Source organism: Notamacropus eugenii, chromosome 3 (genome assembly GCF_028372415.1).
Source record: "Notamacropus eugenii isolate mMacEug1 chromosome 3, mMacEug1.pri_v2, whole genome shotgun sequence".
Classification (NCBI taxonomy): Eukaryota; Metazoa; Chordata; class Mammalia; order Diprotodontia; family Macropodidae; genus Notamacropus; species Notamacropus eugenii.
In genome coordinates, this window is record NC_092874.1 from 200,049,245 (window position 1) to 200,068,882 (window position 19,638).

A 19,638-nucleotide genomic window follows, 5' to 3' on the forward strand; every position below is an offset into this window, starting at 1 on the left:
GTATGTTGTGCTAGTATGAATGCCATGACTTATGAAGTTGGATCCTATTTAACAGTTTATGTTGTTCATGATATATGTTTACATATGTTCTCATGTACCCTGCAAGTAATTTGCTAAGATTTTCATATTCTTTCAAAAAATAATTAATTAATTTTTAGTTTTCAACATTCACGTCCAAAAGATTTTAAGTTTTAAATTTTCTCTCCCTCCTTCTTCTCCCCCCTCCCTAAGATGGTGTGCCATCTAATATTGGCTCTACTTATACATTCACAGTAAACATATTTTCACATTAGTCATGATGTAAAGAAGAATGAGAACTAATGGGAGGAACCATGAGAAAGAAGAAATAAAACAACAAAACAAAAGGAGAGCAAATAGTGTGCTTCCATCTGCATTCAGATGCCAAAGTTTTTTCTCTCAATGTGGATAGCCTTTTCCATCATGAGTCCTTTGGAGTTGTTTTAGATCCTTCATTGCTGAGAAGAGCTAAGTCTATCAAAGTCAGTCATCGCACACTGTGGCTGTTACTGTGTACAGTGTTCTCCTGGTTCTGCTCGTTTTACTCAGCATCAGCTCATACAAATCTTTTCAGGTTTTTCTGAAGTTCCCCTGCTCATCATTTCTTATAGCACAACAGTATCCCATTATGTTCATATAGCACAACTTTTCAGCCATTCCCCAATTGATGGACATCCCCTCAATTTCCAATTCTTTTCCACCACAAAAGGAGCAGCTATAAATATTTTTGTACATGTGGGTCCTTTTTCCCACTTTTATGACCTCTTTGGAATACAGAGATTTTCATATTCTTTACTGAAAGGAAAATTCTTAGAGACAAAGTTTTTCTCTGGCCAAAATATGATACCTGAGGAACTGGATTTTTGTTGCTGATAGATGTGCATAATAAGGTCTAGAAAAGTGGACAACACTCTCCTTTCCACCTTAGCTTGCCTTTTGATCTGGCTTAAATTTATTTACATGCTGAGCCATAAGGTATATAAGGAATATCTGACCCTAAGTGGTATGGTTGTCTGGAATAGAGGCCAACAATCTCCCTGCAGATAAGAAGAAAGATGCTATCTGCATCCACAGAAAGAATTGATAAATACAAGTATGTATAGAATAATTTTACATATATTTAGCTATATATGTATGCAAACATACATAAACATACACATGTATACTTATTTGAGTCTAACGGTAGCTATCTCTAAGATGGGGGAGAAAGGGAAGAAAAAAGGGAAAAAAGGAAAAAAAGAAATTTACACAATAACTTTATTATATATTTAAAAGGAATAGCAAATTGTACAACATAGATTTGCAGTTTCATGTGCAATCATCTTTTTTTATTACATTATGCTATTAAAATGCTTGCTTTATTCCATAAATGAAAAATAAAATAAGTTAAAAAAAGAAAAAAGGAAACTTAATCATCCTTGAGGTACTCTCTTTACCTTTTGCTAGTGGGGTGTGGTAAAGTTTCATCAATATGCCCTTAGCATGGGGAGACGAGTCACTACACCATTAAGTGAGAGTTGAGATGGTCAGCAAGTGACCCTAAAGACAAGAAGCCCAGAAACTGGTAGTAGGGAGCAATGTCCTGCAGAGATTATCACACCCAGAAGTCAACATTAGATCACTGGAAATCAGAAAAGTAGTTCCCAGGTGAGACTTCACACCCATCACTTATTACAAAAATATTAGCAACTAGCAGAGTAGACACCCAGTGGAAATTCTCGACCAATCAAGAAATAAGAACAATGAGAATGGTGACTTCATCAGAGGAAACTTGTGGTCCTGTAGCTTTGGAAGTGATTTGGCTCTCCACATACGGTCTTGGAAACACATTCTCTAAGAGTGTGCCCCTCTTGTGTCCATTTTCCAGCACCACCCCTGTGTGTATCTTTGTGGGAGAGTGTTCTCCAGGTTTATGGGAAGGAATGTTTTATTTTGATTTTATTACTGTGTTGTATGTTATCAAATGCCTTTGCTTTGAACAAATTGTGTCATCTGGCTAACTAGAGAAAAAGGTAAACCTATTGGAAGAGGCTCAAGATGTAGAGTTTTAAGTGACTACAGACCATACTTTGAACCTGGGATAGCTATTCTAGGCATTCCATGTGTGAGAGAAGGGTGCTCCAAGTACTACACTTGGTTCTCACAACCCAGGAGACTGTCAGTTGTCAACTACCTGTTGTTGGGGAACATCCTTCTCCCCATGGGGCAGTTGCTTTTCTTCAGGCACTGGAGCCAGATCAGGAGCTTTCTGCCCACACTTGGACACAGTGAAGCGGCTCATGCAAAGAGCTTCCTCATAGCCTGGGGGTGTCTCCAGGGTCGAGGACAATGAAGGTATCTGCATGGGGTTGTGAGAGTGAGCTACTGCGAAGATTCTACGAGCTGCTGGTCCAAAGATTGATTGAAGAGCTGTCAGAGAGAGAGAAAAAAGGAGCTAGAGCATGGGAGTCATGCTTGAAAAGCAGACCTTGACCTTAATGCATGAGGTTATCTTCTTTTCTGCAAATATGCAAAGTATGAACACCAACCCTCTGACCTTCAAATCCATTCCCACAACCCCTGTGGAAATCCCTAGATTCCTGATCGAGAGGCATCTTCCTCCTCTCCTTAAAAAACCATTTGCCCCAGTGCTCTGGATTCATCTTTCCCTGCTTTCCAGATTCTAGTTGTACTGCCCTTTGGCCAGCTGATTCCTCCTTCTTGCTATACTCAGAAATCTTTTGATGAATACATTTACACAATCAGAGTTCTTTAGATGGCCTATCTTTGTTCTACCTGACATCTTTCTGTGTCTTTCAAGAAAGAGAAAACATTCTGTCATAGTATAAAAACTTGATTTCTCCAACTGTCACTGGACAAAACTGGACAAAAACTTGAAACAAAAACTTTCACTCCTGGAATATTAATTCAAGGCCAATCACTGAATTTGGAAAAAGATAGTCTCAGAACTCGAGAAATGAGTGAATGAATGAAAAAGCTCTTATTAAATGTGCTAATTACATGATAAGCACTGGGGCCACAAATAGAAAAATAAGATAGCTCCTGTTTTCAAGGAGCTAATATTCTAATGGATGAGGCATATATAGGAGGTTTCAGTGGCAAGCAAGATGGAAAGGCCCATCTTAGGATGCTTAGGATGCAAGAGCAAAGCAGATGGAGTAATAGAACCATGAAGCATTTAACAGTATTAAGAACTTTGGTGGTGAGAACTCTCAGCAAGAAAAGAGTCACTGTAATGATAAAGAGGTTATAGGGAGAACAGACTAAAGTATATGATTCTTCAGCCAGGAAAAACAAACATTTCCCACTTTCATTAAAAGGGGATATCATTAAAGTCTATAAAACTGTGAAGGGGTACGGATTACATAGATATGGAGTTATTCACCAAATACCAAGGTAAAGGAACTAGTGGGGAGGATACTCCTCAGATTTTGAAAGACATGAATTTTGGGAAAAGTAAAAGTGTATTTTATACAGTGGACAGTAATAATAACAATACTAATTCTAGTTAGCATCTACATAGCACTTTAAGGGTTTGTAAAGCACTTTAGAAATATTACTTCATTTTATCTCTACAACTGCCCTGGGAGGTAGGTGCTGTTATTATTCCCATTTTGCTGATGGGGAAACTGAGCAAACTGAAGTTAAATTACTTGCCCAAGATCATACTAAATGTCTGAGGTAAGATCTGAACTCAGGTTTTACTGATTCCAGGCCCAACACAATATCAATTATGCCATCTAGTCGTAGTAAAATTTTAAAATGCAGCATCCTTTGGAGGTAGTACAGATTGAAAATATACAAGAAGACAGAATAATACATGCATGATAGATCAATAACTGTATTTTCAGTAGAAGCTGAGAACATTTTAAGATAGGGCCATCATGAACCTTTTGAATCTGTTATGAGGGACAACCATATGTTCCCACAAAATATCTTTCAGTGATATCATAGACAGACTGTTGAGATGGATAGATGTGATCCAGGAACACATTTTAAAAGGATATATTAATCTTTCATGGTCCCTTTGTCACAACAAGGGTCTTTTCTTCGTAGATTACCATTACCACATAGTAAAGTTCTGATCCACTCCAGTCCCCTCCTTGTTGGATCCTTTATGTTTCTTAACATGGGAACAAAATCTTTCCTTTTGCATGTCTGACTCTCACCATTACCTTATCCTCTCTAGCACTCAGAATATCTACAAATATAAAAATACTCTGTATTCTTGAGAATGCAGATCTACTCAGAACATCCCAAAGGCTTACAATTTAGACTAGCATTCTTTCAAGTGATTCTCTCCCTTGGCTCCCCCATACAAGTATGAGGATGTACTCACAAGTGATGGTGCTCTGGAGGGTGCTATCATGGTCAAAAGCAATGACTGTCACTTCATAAGGTGGGGGTCCCACCTCCTCTCCTGTCTGCTGTCGACTGATGCAACAGCGGAGGCAGACTGAGGTCAGGCCACACAGAAGGAATAGCCCACCAATCACCACCAGCAGCCTAGAAGGGGCGGGTACAAGGTGTGAGTGGTCATATCTCTAAATCCAAATTTATTCATCAATGTGTGTACATTTGCTCCTTCTTTCTGTGTTTTTCAGAAAGACCTGAAAAGTATACTACAGAGAATTGCTTTGATTTCAGCTTCCTAAGGGTCTTCATTCTTTGTGAGACAGAGAACAAAATCACATCACCGTACTGATGTCATCATTAGAATAATTAAGAATGGTTTATAGGGGACTCTGTTTGTTGTGTTATTTTACAGTCCTTTCAGTCATATCTGACCCTTTGTAAGTTTTCTTGGAGTTTGGAGTTTTCTTGGCAAAGATACTGAAGTGGTTTGCCATTTTCTTCTCCAGCTTATTTTACAGATGAGGAAACTGAGGCAAACAGGGTTAAGTGACTGGCCCAGGGTCACACAGCTAGTAAGCGTCTGAGGTCAGATTTGAACTTACGAAGATGAGTCTTCCTGACTCTAGACTCAACACTCTATGCATTATACCACCTGCCACCCCAGGTGTTATACTATATGTTATACTACACTGAAATAAAATGCTTCCTTCCCTGGAAATGAGTTGTTTGGGTGCCTCTTTCCATGTAGAATGGTAGCATTTTATGCTAATAGATGTCTCTCCAATACTGTTTTCCCTGGCTCAACTGGGGAAGAAACATGTCTGAAGTAGGATTTCTGACTTGTTTTTTCGTTATTGAGAATTGATCAGTTATGGATCTACAATTCCAATAATTTATGTTCATATGACTACAAGTTTGGCCACTGCTTTCTTAGGAACTGGATTAAAACAACTGTTTCCACAATAATTCCTGTGCACAAAAAAAGAATAGGACTTAGGGATAGGTCTGTTAAGTCTCCAACATATTGAGCATGAAATTTGTGGTATCAGGACACAGTAAACAAATAAATCCTTTGCCTGGGGAAAATAGGAAAATAGGAAGCAGGAGGGAATGATGGATTTGCATTTGGCATATAGAAAAGAATATGAGAATATAATGTCATATGAATGTAATGAAATATTGTGCTGTAAGAAATGATGAAAGAGACAATCGCAGAGGATCTTGGAAAGCAGGAACAGATGCAAAGTGAAGGGAGCACAAAAAGAACAGTTTATATAAAGAGAAAAACATTGTAAAGAAAAGCAAATTTGAAAGACTTAAGAACTCTGATCAAAGCAATGACCAAACCCATCTCCACCTAGGGTGAAGCCTTTTTCTCAGAGAGTTGATGGACTCAGGGTGCAGGAAGAGGCCTCCATTTTTAGACATGACCTCTGTGTGGATTTTTCTTGCTTCATTATCCTTTATCACAATGTTTAACTGGAAGGGGGTGGAGGGATGATACGCATTAGTGATGCCATTGAAAGAAAGTCCTTGAAACATTTTGTAGAAGGCTTTGGAGAGAATGGAAGGAGGTTCAAAAAGAAAGCAGCAGGATGGTTTGGAAAGTAATCTGTGGAATTTATCATGGACTTTGTGTAATGGGAATGTAGTGTATACACAGGGTACCTGGCCTAGCATTGCTCCTGCAGAGAGGCTGAGGAAGCTGCTTCCAGGACAATTGTGATATTGTGGGATGTTGGTGCCCGAGAGAGACCGGAGCATTTGTAGACATTTTTCAGTGAATTCAGTATGATAACTATGTGGGTAGAAGAGGTCTGTCTTGATTGGCTGCATACCTGGAACTGATATATGTCTTCAAAAGGGACTGAGTCAGCCTTTGCCTAGTCTCTTGGGTCATTTTCTCTTCATCTATGCTCTTGGTGGATCTTTTGCGCACTTCCAATGGCTTCCACTGACAGCAATGCTGGAAGGGGAAAGGTCTTAGTCCTTCCCTACTGAGGCCACCCTGTGGTTCCCTGGAAATGGACCTGGATTGTTTGCCTGGGTCAATATTTGCTCTTTTATTTCAGGTGAAGGGAGAGTGGCATCCTGGTGTCTTATTGTCAGAGTTTTGTAGCTAACTCGGTGGCAATACCCCCGAGGAGCAAGAAGTGTCTTTAGGAGTGACCTTTGTGACACAGCTTAGGGTAGCTGGGATGAGGATTCATCTGGGAGTCATGTCACAGCTAGACATGAACTAAATAGTCCCAATATTATGTAGGAAATATGCTGAGTGAGCCCACTTTCAGAAGACTGAGGTAGTAGAGGGGAAAGTGTGTCTCTGAAGTGTTGGATCAAATGATTGAACTTCCGTTATTGTTATATCTTCAGAATAAACATTCCTTTCCTTATTTCAACCCCAGTAATCTATTCAAACTGTGTTACCAGCTTTCCATATGGGATAAATGTTGGGAAAAGAAGACAATAAAGGAGCATTTCCCAAGCTGTGACCATTAAGATCATTAGGAACCACTGGGAATTCCATAAGGAAAATGATGAAGCTAGTGAATTTTTTCTCTAAAATATTAAAAGTGAAAATATCTCTATATCATAAAATTTATTGTTTAAGTGTAGTGAGGGTTAATTGGCTATAGGGGCCATCTCATGGAATATGATCAGTTACCATTCTTTGTTCTGGTTGACCTTGTGGAAGCTTTAGTGTCTGCTCCAAATTCAACCCTATACTGCCTCCTTCTCTTCATATTGCTGAATTTTCTACCTTTATAACATCTCTTGTATGCATTCCCTTTTTTCTCTACCCACACACTGTGGTCCTGGTTAGGGTCATCTTCAACTTATGCCTTGAATATTACAATGACCTTCTGCTTGATTTTCTTGTCTCAAATCTCTCCCCACTCCAATCCATCCTCCACCCAGTAATAGCTGGATTGATTTTCCTAAAGATTATGCCTGTGTCATTGCTCCCACCCCCAATTAAGAGTTAAAGTGGTTTCCTATTATCTCCACTGTAGAGTATAAAAGTATCTGCTTGGCTTTTAAAACTTTTCATACCTTTCTAGTCTTCTTACATCTTAGTCTCCCCATAAACGCTAGTGACATTGCCCTTCTTATTGCTCTTTGAACATGATTCACTATCTCCAGATTCCATGCCTTTTCACTGAATGTCTTCTGTACCCAGAATGCTCACCCTCATGATTCCTGAATTCCCTGACTTTCTTCAGAACTCATTGTGAATCCCACCTTTTGCTGAAAGCCTTTCCTATTCTGCCTGACTACTTATGCCTTCCTTTTGAGAGTATTGCCAATTTACAACTGTGTATATCTTGAATTTATAGCTTTTTGAATGTTTTCTCTCCCATTAACATATGAGTTCCTTTAGGACAGGGATGGTGTTTTTAAGAATGATTAAGCGTGCTTTAAGGTTTACAAAGTGCTTTATAAATATTATCTCATTTTAGCCTCATAATGACCCTGTAAGGTAGGTGCTAATATTGTTCTGTTTTACAGATGAGAAAACTGAGGCAAACTGAGGTAAGATGACAGCTACTAAGTGTTTGAGACTGGGTTTGAATGCAAGTCTTACTGACTCGAGGCCCAGTGCTCTCTACATTGTGCCACTTATCCACTTAGCATGTTTATTGCCTTCCTTTGTATCCCCAGTGCTTAGTTCAGTTCTTGGCAATATAGTAAATACTTAATAATAGTTGTTGACACACTCACTGTGACTAACCAGGTGAAAGATTTTCAGTTTCTTTAGAGGATTTTTGTATGCAATGATTTTTTAAAGTCCCTTAACCATCTTGGTAGCCCTCTTCTGGATGCTCTCCAGTTAATCAATGTCTTTTATAAATTGTGGTCCAAATGTAACAAATACATTCCATATTTGGTCCAACCAGAGCAGAGTACATCCAAACTACTGCTTTCCCATTCCTCAACACAGTGCCTTTCTTAATGAAACTCAAGATTGCCTTTGCTTTTTTAAGGTACCATGCCCCTCACTATTGACTTATAATGAGCTTGCAATTCATTCAGTCAGCCAGTTCTTCTGTAGATAAACTTCTATATTGTCATTTCTCTTGCTCATCTTATACTTGTTTAATTGATTTTTTTGAACCCAAACATTAAGATTTTACATTTGTTCCTATTAATCCCTTGTCTATTAAATTTATAAGAAAGAGTGGTAGTGTAGCTTAGTAGAGAGTATTTCAGGAAGTCTGCAAGTCTGAACTTGGCCTTGGGCTGTGGGACACCTTTATCAATGACTTAGAAAGACATCCTTGTCAAAACTGCAGATGGCATAAAGCTTAGAGGGATAGCTGATAGTCTGGATTACAAAGTCAGGATTAAAAAAAATCTTGACAGGATACAACCTTGGGCCAAATCCAATTAAATTAAATTTAATAGGGATAAATATAAAGTTTTAAAACACAGTTTATAAAGTTGGGTTCAGAAATTTAACTTTACGTATATAAGCTGCAGGAGGTAGATTAACTTTCGCTCCCAATTTAGTGGTCATCTGTGAATTTGATTAGCATTCTATACATACCTTTATCCAGGTCACTGACTAAAAACTTAAAATAGCACAAGATCCAGGACAGATATCTGCAACCTCTACCTAACAATATCCTTCCAAGTCTATATAAAATCATTAATGACTACTTTTTGGGTCAGCTCATTCTACTAATTGCTAATCTGCTACAAGTACTGTCTTCTATCCCTGCCTATTTTGTACAGGCACTCTAAGACTGGGTTTTAAATTTTGAAATAATTTTATTGCTTTTAAAAATAGAAAAACCATTCTTATCTCATAGGCCTTACAAAAACCAGGTGGCAGGTTGGATTTGACCCTCAGGCCGTAGTTCGCTAATTCCTGACACCATTCCATCTTTTTCCATCAAAGGCTTTATCATCTACAGTCACATAGGTTGTATTCAGGAAAGGAAATTTAGTTTAATGAGATGCCATCCTGTTGGTCCTCTGCATTTATGCCTACATGGTTTAGAAGAATAAATATTTTAAATACTATTAATATATATTAGAAGTTAGGAGACCCAGTTTCAAGTCCTATCCCTAGCACTTATTGTCTGCGTGGGTCTGAGCATGTTACGTAAGCTCTCTAAGTTTCAGTTTCCTCATCTAGAAAATGAGGATTTGAATTACCTCCTTACCAGTGTAGCATGAGAAATGTGCTTTATAATGTGTTCAATTGCTAGAAAGATTCATTATTTCCTGTCACATGGTACTGGAAACTAATAATATTTGAATAATACCAATAAATGTTGATGAGGGGTAACTTGTTGGAGAATTTTCTTTGGAAACTTACCAGATATACCAGAGATGAACCCAGTCAGTGGTCAGACAGCTAGGGATGAAGCAGAAAGGTCAGGTAATAGAGTGAAAATAGTGAAAACTTCGTCATATAATGTTATATAGTGAAAGCTTGTTATAATGCTGGTGTCAGGGGAAAAGGATATAACCCATGTTATTAATTTTCTCTGTTAAAGAAACTTTAGAATTTGATTTAATCTGCAGTGAAACTTTATAAAGTGGTTTCACTTTACTGTCTACTTGAAAAGCAAAGAGTGTTTCTTCTGCCTTCTACCACCATTTCCTCCTTCATTCTTGACTTATATGAACAGGTGGGTCCTTCTCCTTGCTAAGACTAACTTCCCTACATGCACTCAATCCCATTCCTTCTTATTTTTTTCAGAAGATTTTTTTCCTCTATCATTCTCACTCTCCCCTTAATCTTAAACCTCTGTTTCTAGTTGCTTTTTTATTGCTTACAAGCATGCTTATCTCTCTTCTATCCTTAAAAACATCCATTCTAAATTTTCTTTTATATTTTGTATCTTTCCTCCATTCTGTTATTAAACTTGAGAAAGTTTTCTATACTCAGTGCCTCTATGTCCTTTCCTCTAACTCTGTAGTTTGGCTTCTGATCTCATTCAGTTGTTACTACTTTGTCCAGTCCTTCTCCTTTTTGATCTGTCTGAAGCCATTGAAACTCTCAATAACCCCCTTCTCTCTCTTTCTTCTCTTTATGTTCCTCCATAAGAACCCTCCACATTTTCCTCTCAGAGAATTCTGACCCTCTTTCTCAGTCTTCTTTGCTAGATTTTTACCCAGGTCATGCCAGGTACCCATGGATTTTCTTTAAGTCTCCGTTCTGAGCCTTCTTGTCTTCTCCCCCTATACTGCTTGACGATCTTATCAGCATCCATAGATTCAAGGATCATTTCTATGCAGATGATTCTCTGATTTATCTATCTAGTCCTAATCTCTATCCTGACCTTCAATTTCACACCTTGACCTGGATATCCCTTTGATATCTTAAATCCAACATGTCCAAAACTGAGCTCATTATCTTCCCCACCTTCCCACCAAAGCTTCCTTTCTCCCTAATTTTCCCATTACCATTGAAGGCACTATCTTTCTCCCACTCAACCAGGTTCCCAACCTAGGTGTCATCCTCAACTCGTCCCTCTCTCTCACTCCTCATATCTAATCTTTTGCCAATGCCTGTTGAGTTTACCTAAATAAAATCTCTTGTATGTGCCCCCTTCTGTCCTCTAATACTGCTCTGGTGAAGGCCTTTATCACCTCATACTTGGACTATTCTAATAGCCTGCCTTATCTTAAGTCTCTCCCCACTTCAGTCCATCTTCTCTGAACTGCCCCCTCAACTAAAGTACAGATCTGACTATTTCAATCCCTCCCTGCCTTTCTTCAATAGACCCCCATATTATATCCAGAATCAAACATAGAATCCTTTATTTGACTTTTAATTGTCCTTTTAAACTTGTAAACTCAAGCCTGACAAAACTCATTCAATCTGTTTGAAGATCTCTAGAGATAGGGAATTTACTACCTTTCAAGACTGACTCATTTTACCTTGTGATAACTGTAATTGTCAGAGTTTTCTCCTCATTCACGACCTGGATCCTTCCCTCCTTTCTGGTCTTCTTATATTTACTTCCTTCCTGTCACATCTTTCCACATACTTTTTGATCTAGTGACACTGGCCTCCTTGTTCTTCCCCACAAAGACACTTCATCCCCTCAGATCGATGAATCCTCATGCACTGAGCTGATTTCCCATGTCTGGAATTCTCTGTCTTTTCATTGCTTGTCTTTCTTGACTTCTTTCAAGACTGTTAACATCCTATGTAATAAAAGAAGCCTTTCCCAGTCTTCCTTCCTTTCATCCTAGAGCCTACCCCGCCCCCCACCCCCGCCCTGAGATTATCTCCCGTTTATCCTGGGTGTATCTTATTTGTACATCGCTGTTTATACATTGTTTCCCCTCCCTTCACTAGACTGAGCTCCTTGAGAGCAGAGACATTTTCCCCCTTTTTGCTTCTGTCTCTTCAGCACTCAGCATGGTACCTGGCACATAATAACATGCTTGCTGACTTCTTGTTCTCCCTATGTTCTCAGTGATCTTCAACTTTGCTTCAGACATTTACCAGCTGTGTGACCCTGGGCAAGTCACTTAACCCTATTTGCCTCAGTTTCCTCATCTGTAAAATGAGCTGGAGAAGAAATGGAAAACCACTCTAATATCTTTGCCAAGAAAATCCCAAAGGGGGTCAAAAAGAACTTATCTGTTTCTCCATATGGCTTCTGTGTCTTTATAAAACCCAGGCATGGAAAGTATATCAGAATCACAGAATCTCAGAATTGTCTTTTTAAACTTGTAAACTTAAGCCTGACAAAACTAATCCAATCTGTGTTTGAAGATCTCTAAAGATAGGGAATTTACTACCTTTCAAGTCTGACTCATTTTACCTTGTGATAACTGTAATTGTCAGAGAGTTTTCTCCTAATATCTAGTTTAGCTCTGACTCAGACACAGAAGTCATATGGAGAAACAGATAAGTTCTTTGTAGTTCAGTTGTGTGACTCTTCGTGACCCCATTTGGAATTTTCTTGGTCATTGTTGCTAATTTTGCTCTCTTGAGTCATGAAAAACAAATCTAATCTTCTTTCATTTGATAACCCTTCAAATATCTGATGACAGATCATAAGCCATTTCCCCTACCTCCCTATCCCCAGTCTTTCTCCTCCAGGGCATACTCCCAGTTCTTTTAATCACTTTAATTTCATAGCTCTGATTATCCCTCTCAGGACAGTCTTCAGTTGGTCAATATTTTTCAAATTCAGCATGTAAGACAGGGCCCAACATTCCAAATATGGCCTGAGTGGGAAAGAATATAGTACCATCCTTATTCTAAATAATATTTCTTTCCAAATCCAGATTTAATCCAGGTACCCCTTTCTGTTGTCATATCACATTGGCTATCTTAGTGATTTTATTGGCTTATTGGTTTATATTGAACTTGCTGTCCATGAAGCACCTAGATTTTTTTTTAGACTAATGATGGTGATGATGATGATAACAATTTATCTAGCAACACTTTCAGGTTTACAAGCACTTTACGTAGATTATAACATTGGATCCACATAACCACCCAAAGAGATAGGTTCTGTTATTATCCGTTGATAGATGATGGAACACAGACATGCAGAGATTAAGTGATTGTCCAGTCATGTAACTGTTATGTATCTGAGGTAAGATTCTATCTTCAGTCTCCCTAATTCCAAAAGCAGTGCTCTACAAGCAATGTACCATCGCTGTCCAGTCATGCCATCCCTCTCTGGACCTAAAATCACATAGCTTCTCCGCATCTTATTTTCTCATGTATGTAATGGAAATAATAAGAACTTTACTATGCAGGGTTATTGTACGGAGCAAATGAGATTAGGCAGTACTCTGTACAGCCATAAAGCACTCACATTCTCTGGTTTCTGATTAATCGATCAACATACATTTGTGTAGCATCTACCACACCCTCGGATTGTGCTATGGAAAACACAAAATAAATATGGGAACTATAGTTTCTATCATATGGCTCATATAGTTTCTGTGGAACTATTAATATTCTGTATGGTTGCTACTTTAATTTTGTCTTCTAATATTTCTTCTCAAGCCACATTCCTAAATACCTTTCTTCAGTGATGATTGCTGTGTTTCTGGTTAATGAACAGCAATGGTTATGATGAGCTATCTCCCACTCTATGCTGCCATAGTTAAGCAGGACAATGGGGTCAATCAACTGATCAATCAATAATTACCTATGGAGCCCAGGTCCCAGGAAGATACTGTATGTACTATGGGCATAATAATAGAAAACATTTCTTTAGCACCTACTGAATGTATACACTATCCTGTCTCATTCCTCATAGGTACTGTTCCAAACCCTTTTCTCTCACCTTTAGTCTTACATCTGCATGCTCACTTTTTGCACTTAGTGCAGATGATTTAGCTTTAGATTCACTGAAATGGAGACTATTTCCCCTGAGGTTATCCATCTTTCCTTCTCCATTCCTCTACATTTCTCCACAGCATTACCCATTTTCTCTTTCTTCCCTCTGATCAGAGAAGCATCATTGCTCCTCATTAAGGTTAATCCTTCCTCTGGTGTCCTTCTTTTTGTTCCCTTGTCTCCTCCAGGAGCCTGTTCTAGCAGTCATCCTCGCTCTCCAAGAAGCAGTTTTCATTTTCTCTCTTTTCTCTACTTCAAGGCTAACTTTCCATTTGCACGGCCCTGCTCAAAAATCTTCAGCAGCTCACTATGGCCCCCCAGCAAAAGTTCAGGCTCCTTTGCTGGTCCTCTACAATCTGATGCCCTCCATAGAAACTCTAAACTTTCCAGAACAAGCCTTATTATATCCTGTCTCCATGTTTCAGTCTCTGTCTCTCCCCACTACCTCCCTCTGTTCCTCTCTTCTCTCTGTCTCTTTCTCTCACATTCTCCTACCTGTATCTCCCCCTCCCTTCTTTCCTCTCCCTCCATTTCCATCTTTCTTCTTCTCTTCTTTTGTCTCCTTCCCTCTCATTCCCTTTCTCTCTTTCCTTCTGTCTCACTTTTTCCCTCCTCAATCTCTTCCCATCCATCTCATTCTCCCCCTCTCATTCTCTCCCCACCTCTGTTAATCATCCTTTAAAATCCTCCTCATTTTGTTTTGTACCTCTTTACTGGGCTAATATTAATACTATGTATGTCACTTTACATTTTCCTTAACTGTAAACTCTGAAGGCAGAGATCGTACCTCATCTAAACTTTTTGGTTTCTTCTCACCAAAGCCTAGCACGGTGTTCTGTCCACATGGCAGCTTATTAAATGTTTATGAAATATAAATTGTGCTAGGTTCAAGACAGAATGGAGGTCTAATGATGTAAAAGTGTAATGGGATTGAGTACCAGAGATGAGATAAAGAAAGACTTGGATTAAAATCCCAACTCTGACACTTTATTGACTTGGGTAGGATCTTAGATATGAGGATAGAAGAGACCTTAGAGCTCATCTAATTCTTCATTTTACAGAAGAAATTGGGGCCCAAAGAGGTTCATCGGTTTCCTCAAGGTCACTCAGGAATTAAGTAACAGTGCTAGAATTTAAACAGCACTTGATGCCAAGAGTAGCACTTTTTCAACTCTACTGCTCTGACTTCCTTTATTTAATCTCACTGCGCCTTGATTTCTTCATTTGTAAAATGGGAGCAACTCATAAGGTTGCTGTGTGGCTCAAATATCATTTTTAATAATTAATGTAAGACAAGGACCTAAAACATTCCCAATGTATTCGAGGCAAAATTCCGTCCATATCCAGAGAAAGAACTATGGAATTAGATGGCAGAATAAATAGAATATTTTCTCTTGTGTTATGTTTTCTTTTGGTTTTTCTCATGGTTTCTCCCATTCATTTTAATTCTTCAATGCAACATGACTAATGTGAAAATGTGTTTAATAAGAATGTATGTGTAGAACCCATATAAGATTGCATGTCGTCTTGGGGAGGGAGTGGTAGGAAGTGGGAGAAAATCTAAGGCTTGGGGGAGTGATTGTAGAAAACCAAAAACAAATAAATTAAAAAATAATTAATGTAAGAGAAAATAATCCTCAAAAAGGATATAATTCTTCTCTCCAAGGAGTTTACAATGTATCTGGGAAAATAGAACTAATATATATTATCATTTAGAAAAATGATTAAATGCTAAACTATGTAGTAGTAACTGAAAATGTAACCTGGAACTCAAAGAAGGAAAAGATCAGTGTGAGCTAGTGAAGTCATGGAAAACTTACAGAATCACTACAGCAAGGAAGATAAGACATTGATTGTGCTAAATGGATCACATATGTGAATCTGTGTAAGATCTGTGAGGGCAAGGATGCAGCGCCATATTTATATATCTCCTCAAACATCTAGCATACTGTTTTATGATTCCCTTGAGCCATTATTACACAGGTCTTAGGGAGCTGCCCAAAGCCCATAAAGTAGTAACCTACCTACATTCTGCAGTGTCAGAGGCAAGATTTGAAATCAGGTCTTCCTGACTCCAAGTCTAAAGCTGTGCTGCCTTCACACTAAGCATTCACTAAGTGTTTGAGGAATGAATTGGAAAATATTAAGTGATATTCAAATATGAGGTGGTGGTAGTGCTGAAGAAAGCCTAGAGGTAACTCTGTTTGTAGCCAGGGACTATATCTAAATAAAGCCCAGCATGGAATGATTCGCAAAATCATATATAAAGGAATGTCTGACAAGCCATTAAGACTGCATTCTATATGAATCAAGATTAATTTTTACTTTTGTGGATGGGGAGTCTGGTTTTGGAAATAACATTGTGAGCAATGCTGGTTTGGAATCTTTAGGATAATCATGCTGCATATCTTTGTTTCTGAATGGCTTATCTCTGACAATCGTTGTTGTTAAGTTGTTTCAGTAGTGCCTGACTCTTTGTGACCCCATTTGGGGTTTTCTTAGTCAAGATACTGGAGTGGTTTGCCATTTCCTTCTCCAGTTTATTTCACAGATGAGGAGATTGAGACAAACAGGATGAAATGACTTGCCCAAAGTCACACAACTAGTGTATGAGGATGGATTTGAACCCAGGTCTTTCCAACTCAGGATTCTTTCTCTATTCACTGTGCCACCAAGGTTCCCCCATTAATGCCTATCCCAGTAGCAATAGTTACAGTAATAGTGACAGTAATAGAAATCTGCCCTCTCCCCCATCTTCTCGTCCTCTGCTCCTGACTCAACCTTTCTCCCTCCCTCCTTGGGAGATAGGTTTGAAGGTTCAGATACTTACTGCTCAGAATTCACACAGTTCTCTTCACATGTCACCCAAGGAAGCTACAAAAAGTGAAAGTAAGAGATGATTGGAGCCTGCTCTGCTATATAGTCTACTGCTACCTGTCATTTCCTCCCCCTTCTGTTTCCTCCACTGATAAGAACAGAGACACAATTTCAATCCATGTATGGGTCAATTAGCTTCACTGTGTTCCAAGGTCAGAGGTTTTATCCCAAACCTGCTCATTCATCTTGCCAAAGTACTCCCTATTCAAAATACAAGGACCAGGCAAAGAAGTGTGAATCAATTGGTATAAAACATCTCCTACTTTTGATCATGGCAGTGGTGGGAAGGTGAGTCTGAGGCTCCTGTTGAACGAGCTGCATCGTTTCTGTAGACTGTAACACTTTTGGTGAGGGTCTGACATGAAAACCTAGGGATGTTTCAATGAGTCTCAAAAAAGCTCTCTGGCTGAAGTGTGCCTCTACCTCTGGGGAATCCACAGGAAAAGTCAATTTCTTCCATCTCCTAGAAGCTGCTCTGATCACCTGCAAGCACCCAGACTAACAAGAGCACAGAGCAATAAAGGGTACAAAGCAACAGAAAATCCCAAGAACCCCTTTCAGCAAGCTCCTTTTCCTCAAGGTCCTGAATAGTCCCATATACCTTACAATATTGTCCAGAGTGATAACCCAACAAAGGAGAAATATAGACTTGCTTCCCCGCTGGTCCAGCTTCTCTTGGTGTCTAGGAAAACACTTCAACTCAGGTCACCACTGGGGCTCCTATTTCCTTCTGCCTTGGCTCAGAGTTGCTTTCTGCCAATGGCTCCAAGTTACTCTTGAACATTCTCTCTTCACTTCCTTCCTTCCTTGCTGTCTCTCTAGGACTCTTCACCTCAATCCCTTGCCTCCAAAAGGTAAACTTTTAACTTGTCTTGTCCCTACCACTTCTTGATCACCTTCTCTCCAAATCTTACCCCTTTCCAAACCTCCGTATGTGTTATCTTTCCTTCAGGACTGTCTTGCTTACATAAATATGTATCCTTGGCACTTAATACAATGCCTGGCATAAAAATAAAGCCATTAGAGGCTTGTTCTACCTATCTATCTATGTATCTATCTGTGTGTCTGTCTATCTGTCATCTATCTATCATTTCTTTATCTATTTTTGTTATTTGTATGGCTGCACTAGTACCAAACAATTCTTCCTGGGTCACATTTCGTCTGTCTTCAAATCTATACCCCTTTGCCTCTGAATGGTTTGCTCTCTCCAGATGTCTCATCACCCTGTGCATATACCCTTCAGCCAGGAATATCTGCTCACAGTTCTCATGAACAGGACTTCCTAGAATAAGAATTGAATTCTTATACAGAGTCAATAAAAGTTGAATGTGCTTAATAGGTACAAAAATATGTTAGTACCAAGAGAAAAATCAAAGATGAGTAGAACACTAACTCCATTTTATAAATAGAAAACAAAAAGGATGGCATCCAAACCTCTAAGAATTCTATTTCCCGTTTTATTGTCTCTCTTCCTCTCAAGGAATCTCGTTACAACTCAAATTTTTCCTTAAAAATTGAACTGAATGCTTAGGGAGAAATGAACCATTGAGTTTTTTCTTGTTCTCTCACATCTAATAAGCTAGTCCACTTCTAGGCTAACCTGCAATAGATAACCAGATGGAAGACATCTTAGCAATCCAAAGCATCCCTAAGGGATCAAATCCATTCTTTACAAATTTTTTAATACCTTAATTTTTCACCAATTACATATAAAAACAATTTTTAACATTTTAAAAAAATTTTGAGTTCCAGATTCCCTTCCTCCCTTCTTCCCATTCCCCCTTGTTGAGAAGGCAAGCAATTGATCAAATCCACTCTCCAGTTTGTTATCTTGTGGATCTTCGATTGTCTACTTAATGTAGGGTCCCAGGTCCTAGTAGAGAGTAAAAGAGTGACAATCTCCTTGTATACCTAATCTTGATATATTACATAGTGCATATAGGTCTATGCAGTAGGGAAAGGCTGACAATGTATCCTTAACGTATCTTGGGGAAAAGAGAAGCTTGAACCTTCATGTAGCCATTCTAAAGCCCTCCTGTATCCCACCTGAACCTAAGATGACTGTCACTTCTGTTCCTTACTCCACTTCTCATCATGCACAGACATACATGTATGTTACTTCTTTATAAAATCTTGCAATGAAATCACCATGATCATACTGTCCTCTTCTAAACAGGACCTGTCTCCATGCAGACCCACTGAACCTCTTTTCTCCACAGACCCATGTGTATATGTGTATGGAGGTGGAGATCTCCCTCCTCACACTTCAACTCACCTGAGAGAGATACGCCAGAGTAAAGAAAGTCACAAATGGGAAATGGTTGCCCATGGCTTTGAGCTTCTGTTTCTTCTGACTCATGTAGTGTCTACTTGCTGTCTTCTTTCAAAATCCTGGGCCATCTCATGCTCCTTGACATAAAGACTACATGGAAAGAGACACTCCACTTACATGAACCACCGTTTGCCTAGTTTCCACTTTCAAATCTTATTTTTTAAAATCTATTTTTACTCATGTCTTCTCTCTCTTTTTTTTTGATCAGGTTATTGTTCCTCCTTTCTTGTTCACATCTGCTTCTTGTCTCCTTTCTTTATGTCTAGTTCTTTTTCTTCTAACCTTTTTCTATGAGGGAATATTCAGGTCAGACCCATCTGTCCTCTCTACCAGTTATCTTTCCTAGGTATTAGTTTTCTTGACTTGGGAAAAGGGGGAATGCAAAAGGTAGATTGCTAACAAGTGATCAAATCCCAATTCTAGTCTTTCTTTTGCCAAGGAAGTGGTAATATTCCTTCTCTTTCCCCACCACCCTCCAGAGAGATTGCTGGAAATTAAAGTGACAGGGCTGACCTCTACCTTACTCCCCCATGTGACCATTCTCCTCCCATTCCCGTCTCTAATAGCATTGCTTCCCCTCGCTACAGGTGCAGCCAGAAACTTGTCTGGTTATGGACCATTTACCCTCAACCTCAAGAATATCTGAAGAGATTGTCCAATGGCCTGGAAAGCCTTCTCAAGCTAGGGTAGGGCCAGGTGAAGATTGAGATCAGGAATCCCTGTT

At 39.0% G+C, this 19,638-nt stretch overlaps 1 protein-coding gene across 2 annotated transcripts; it reads right to left on the bottom strand.

The window, feature by feature from the left end:
- Positions 1-1,257: 1,257 nt before the first annotated feature.
- On the bottom strand, positions 1,258-19,502 carry TMEM52B (transmembrane protein 52B). Of its 2 annotated transcripts, XM_072653951.1 has the most exons (5): positions 18,858-19,499; positions 16,536-16,579; positions 9,701-9,739; positions 4,358-4,524; positions 1,258-2,427 (listed from the first exon to the last, which is right to left on the bottom strand). In XM_072653951.1, exons 1-5 carry the CDS (start codon positions 18,939-18,941, stop codon positions 2,177-2,179), a joined length of 585 nt encoding a protein of 194 aa, XP_072510052.1. In that variant the 5' UTR covers positions 18,942-19,499; the 3' UTR covers positions 1,258-2,176. The 2 variants fall into 2 exon arrangements, with proteins under 2 accessions (XP_072510052.1, XP_072510053.1); XM_072653952.1 differs by lacking the exon at positions 9,701-9,739 and having other exon boundaries at positions 18,858-19,502.
- Positions 19,503-19,638: the final 136 nt, after the last annotated feature.